This window comes from Semicossyphus pulcher, unplaced genomic scaffold, assembly GCF_022749685.1.
Source record: "Semicossyphus pulcher isolate SPU_LCO1_2020_fin unplaced genomic scaffold, fSemPul1.0.p SCAF_7, whole genome shotgun sequence".
Classification (NCBI taxonomy): Eukaryota; Metazoa; Chordata; class Actinopteri; order Labriformes; family Labridae; genus Semicossyphus; species Semicossyphus pulcher.
The window spans coordinates 12067971-12072655 of record NW_027211748.1 but is presented as its reverse complement, the minus strand read 5'-3'; the positions used below and the strand labels follow the sequence as shown (position 1 = coordinate 12072655).

Below are 4685 nucleotides of genomic sequence, written 5' to 3'. Positions count from 1 at the left end.
CCACATGGTTGAATCCGTTGGTGAACAATGGAGCACATTTTCTTGACACTTGCCCGATCTTCATCACAGAATCATTGTTGTTTTGCATTCATTGTTATTCTTAAGATCATGGCTGTCTACATGTGAGGATAAGGATGCATGGAGGCTCGCGCATAGTAACACACGCGGAGGAGCTGCTGCTAGAGGGCGTTGCTGCTCCGTGTTGCAGCTCGTCCAATGATGGGGCTGCATGTGCCTTCAATCACCTTGGAGTAAACACGCTGCCGTCTCTCCGACCAATCAAAGAAGCGACATCCCAGTTCCTGCTCTTATAAATGTCCCCGGATCCGGAGCTTCGGTACCAGAGAATGAGAGAGGCACTAGCGAGGCATCAGACAACAAGACACTGGACCTGTCCGTCCTTTAGTTTTTATTTCAATTTCCTCGTTTCTCCAGGTAACTTTTCTTCTTCTCTCTTTTCTTTAATGTTTGAACTTAACCATGCTGGTTTAGGAGCTCAGTGTGCTCTCAGTGCACTTGACTTTCATTGTTACAGACTCTTGCTAACTTATACTTTTTTAAAAGGTGTTTTCTTTTAAGTGAGACTTATTTTTGAGTAGCATATGGCTTTTAGTTGTAGGTAGTAGGTAATGGATTTCAACGAGAAAGCGAGTGATGTAATCTTGCTTCACACAGGGAGAACTATTGTAACCATGACTACAACAATAGACATATGTGTAACAGGACGTACAGAGACGCGTTTTTGCAGAAGTTGTTTGTCAATGTGTATGCTACTTTATGGCTTTTGATGTGCTTCTCCATGCGCCCTCCTTTGTGAGCCCTCCTCGTTAAATTGAATCTTAAATGAAATGAAATCTTAATCATGCGGGGGCAAGTGTTGTTTCCAAAAATGGTGAGGGAGGAAAAGACTGGAAATTGGCTTCTTTTTACATCCTCATCGTGTTTTTCATGCCTTCTCTTTTCTGGAAGAGGAGACAATGGTGATGTTTTTGTGTTTTATGCGCCCCCAACCCTGGTTACGCAACATGTGATCCAGAGCGCACCTCGGTCTCATACCTGCTCTCCTCTCCTCTTCTTATTCTCAGGTGTGTTATAGTAGGAAATAAGATGGCTACATCCGCCAGCGCCACGTTGAGTAAAACTGTCAAGCAGCAGTACATGGAGCTCCCTCAGGGAGATAAAGTCCAGGCCATGTATATTTGGATTGATGGAACCGGAGAGGGGCTCCGGTGCAAAACCAGGACGCTGGATTCTGAGCCCAAAAGCATCGAAGGTAATTATCCTCCTGAATCTTCCCTAACAGATTTCATAATGAAGTCGTGCAGTGTATTATATCTTTCCTTCTCCCTCCGCTCTTATAGAGCTGCCTGAGTGGAACTTTGATGGCTCCAGCACCTACCAGTCTGAGGGCTCAAACAGCGACATGTATCTGATTCCTTCTGCCATGTTCCGTGATCCATTCCGTAAAGACCCCAACAAGCTAGTCCTGTGTGAAGTGCTCAAGTACAACGGCAAACCTGCAGGTAACAACGAGGCTCACAATCTGCTTTTTAATGAATTGAATAATGTGCAACAATGGAACAGAAATTGTGACTATTTTAATCTATCTCACCCTCTAAAAAATAAAGTAAAATGACGGTAAAATATATTAGCTATAAAGCTGTAGTAAGATGGAGTCTTGGACATACATTAGTTTCAATTGGTCTGACAGAGCAAGGTGGGTGGGGCTTTACTTTATGGGGACACTGCTGGGGGGGTGGAGGGGTGGGTACTATCGAGATGTGTCATGTTTTTTTGCCATCATTACATCTAAATGTAAAACAAGGGAATCCTCTGTGGTTCCCCTCAAAACTGTTCAAATATTGAAAGTGTTTTTTAAAACTTATGTTACAACCACAAACAAATATATATAGCACAGTTTCATGCACCCACTGGCATATGAACAGGTGTACACGCAGTAGTGCACTCATTTGCACATGCATGCACTCATTCATTCTGAACACTCATTCATGCACACTGATGCACACGTTTAGAGGCTGAGGCATGTAGCAGTAGAATCTAAAATTTAAATGATGTAATTATTTCATTGTTTCATTTCATTTTAGTTCATTCTAACATGAAGTGACATTTCACACTTTCATAGCTCTCGAACCCTGAGGCAATTCTGATATTGTTGCATAACTTCCATTACAGAAATGTATTTCTTTATAATCTGCCTTGCAATTTAAATTACACTACTTAGTAAAACGGGCCAAAGCAACTGGACTTCGCTGTATTCATGTTGGTCTGATCTGTGTTGTGGTTTTTCTGCAGAAACCAACCTTCGAATCACGTGTAAGAAGGTGATGGAGATGGTGGAGGACCAGCACCCCTGGTTTGGCATGGAGCAGGAGTACACTATCCTGGGCACAGACGGACACCCCTTTGGCTGGCCTTCTAATGGTTTCCCTGGACCACAAGGTGAGCAGCTAGGTTAAAAATAGCACTTAAATGTGCCCTCTGCATTGAAACATGATTAGATATTAAACTGTTATATGTTTACAGGTCCATACTACTGCGGCGTGGGAGCTGACAAAGCCTATGGCAGAGATATCGTGGAGGCTCATTACAGAGCTTGTCTGTATGCTGGAGTCCAGATTTGTGGCACTAACGCAGAAGTGATGCCTGCTCAGGTACATATAATAAAATCCATATCTATGTTTGAATTTGGCATATTTTTGAGAAGTTATCAACCAATTAGAATTTCGATTTATAATGGTGAACCTTTTGTGTTCAGTGGGAGTTCCAGGTTGGACCTTGTGAAGGCATCAACATGGGTGATCATCTGTGGATTGCACGCTTTCTCCTGCACCGCGTCTGTGAAGATTTTGGCGTCGTCGCCTCATTTGACCCCAAGCCAATCTCTGGTAACTGGAACGGTGCCGGCTGCCACACCAACTTCAGCACAAAGGAGATGAGGGACGAGGGTGGATTGAAGTGAGTGTCAGAGGCATTATGAGATTATCTTAAGAGCTGTTGTGTGCTTTTCACATTTCTGACTGAATCTTTAATTTTCTGCTGTCAGAGCCATTGAGGACTCAATTGAGAAGCTGGGGAAGAGGCACCGCTATCACATCCGTGCCTACGATCCCAAAGGGGGCCTGGACAACGCCCGCCGTCTCACCGGCCACCATGAGACCTCAAACATCAACGAGTTCTCCGCCGGAGTGGCAAACCGTGGCGCCAGCATCCGTATTCCTCGTAGCGTCGGCCAGGAGAAGAAGGGCTACTTTGAGGACCGCCGCCCATCCGCCAACTGCGACCCATACGGCGTGACCGAGGCCCTGATCCGCACCTGTTTGCTGAGCGAAGAGGGAGACGAACCCACGGATATCTAAATCCGCAACTCATAGACTGACTCCCACTGCCCTTCTGACTTTTGTTTTCTTTAAGCTAGTACTGTATATTTTTTTCTCTCCCACTGAGATGATTTTAACCTGCATTTAATGGTTGGCTGGTCAACTTAAAAACATGACAAGGTAATATCTGTGGTAGTGATGAGCTGGTAATGGCAGGGTACGTCTTTCCCTCATCTTTAGAAGGGATCGGCTTTTGTAACACTGTTTTATAGCCCATGTCATATCTTTCCCTTTTTGTTTGTCGGTGACTAAAAATGAACTAAAGCACACGGACACTGAAGAGTAGAGCTGCTAAGGCTGGGCAGCATGTGTAACTTTAATAAATCTGACTAGTTCATGTACTGTTAATATATGTGAACCTGCCTTTTTCAACTATCCAGTCTTCAATGTTACTAATTCTTTTGATTTTATGAAGTGTCTATTTTTAAATGGCAATGTTTGATGTCTTCAGATTTTGACACACTGGGCCAACCTGTGTGGTACACTTTGTAGATGTCTGTACCCAGACGTATGTTGTTCATATGTGGTTGATCTGTCCATAATGCCATTTGTAGATTCCTCAAGGAGTTTTATCCTTTTGTTAACTGCGATATTGTAATGCACCTGATTTGGTAAAACATCACGTTTACTGAACCTGGTGTTTTTTATTGATACATTTAAAACTTTTATTTTTATCACAACATGGCTGTGTGACTCTTGACTTCAAGGCTTTGAAGGGAAAAAATTTAAGCAGAAACAAGGACTGGAAATATGAAGCTGCAGCTTGTTAGCTTAGCGTAAAGACTGGAAACAAAGGGGAAATTGCTAGCCTAGCTCTGACTGACACTGAAAATTTGCTGACTAATGACTTCTGACAACCTCGAAAGACACTTGACTTGTTTAATATTGCTGGGCTAGCAGTTAAACGTAATTATGCTGAGCTAACCTGCTGCGGAGTGTAGCTTTATGTCAACAGGAAAGACAACAATAGTTTTCATCTTATGATTTAACTCTTATCAAAACATACGTTTACATCCCAATATAAGCTAACACACACATTACTGCACATTACTGTTTCTAGCTGCTAAGTTTAGCACTAGCTTGTTATTGGTTTAGCCGTGACAGGATGGTTCATAAGATTAACACTCAGGAGCCTGGATCTCAAAGCTTCAACACATTTATTAATAGTTACATAACAGACACACAACTGGTGCTAAATTCTTAAAACTTCCCTGACAGCTCTGTTAAGAACAAAATGATTCACAAACAGAGCTTGTAGTTAGCTGCTGAAGCAGTTTAGTCTGGGCT

At 42.9% G+C, this 4685-nt stretch overlaps 1 protein-coding gene across 1 annotated transcript; it reads left to right on the top strand.

The window, feature by feature from the left end:
• The first annotated feature begins 352 nt into the window (after positions 1 to 352).
• Positions 353 to 4078, top strand: LOC138611409 (glutamine synthetase). Its single transcript, XM_069684492.1, has 7 exons — positions 353 to 435; positions 1086 to 1273; positions 1362 to 1523; positions 2314 to 2460; positions 2545 to 2672; positions 2777 to 2976; positions 3065 to 4078. The coding sequence occupies exons 2-7, from the start codon at positions 1108 to 1110 to the stop codon at positions 3375 to 3377; spliced, it is 1116 nt and encodes a 371-aa protein (XP_069540593.1). The 5' UTR covers positions 353 to 435; positions 1086 to 1107; the 3' UTR covers positions 3378 to 4078.
• The last annotated feature ends 607 nt before the right edge of the window (positions 4079 to 4685 follow it).

Bases quoted from the DNA above. Each gene is read 5' to 3' on its own strand.
- LOC138611409 (XM_069684492.1), top strand. From the start codon at position 1,108: ATGGCTACATCCGCCAGCGCCACGTTGAGTAAAACTGTCAAGCAGCAG. The intron at 1,524-2,313 runs GTAACAACGAGG...GTTTTTCTGCAG, and splicing joins GTACAACGGCAAACCTGCAG to AAACCAACCTTCGAATCACG. The intron at 2,673-2,776 runs GTACATATAATA...TTTTGTGTTCAG, and splicing joins CAGAAGTGATGCCTGCTCAG to TGGGAGTTCCAGGTTGGACC.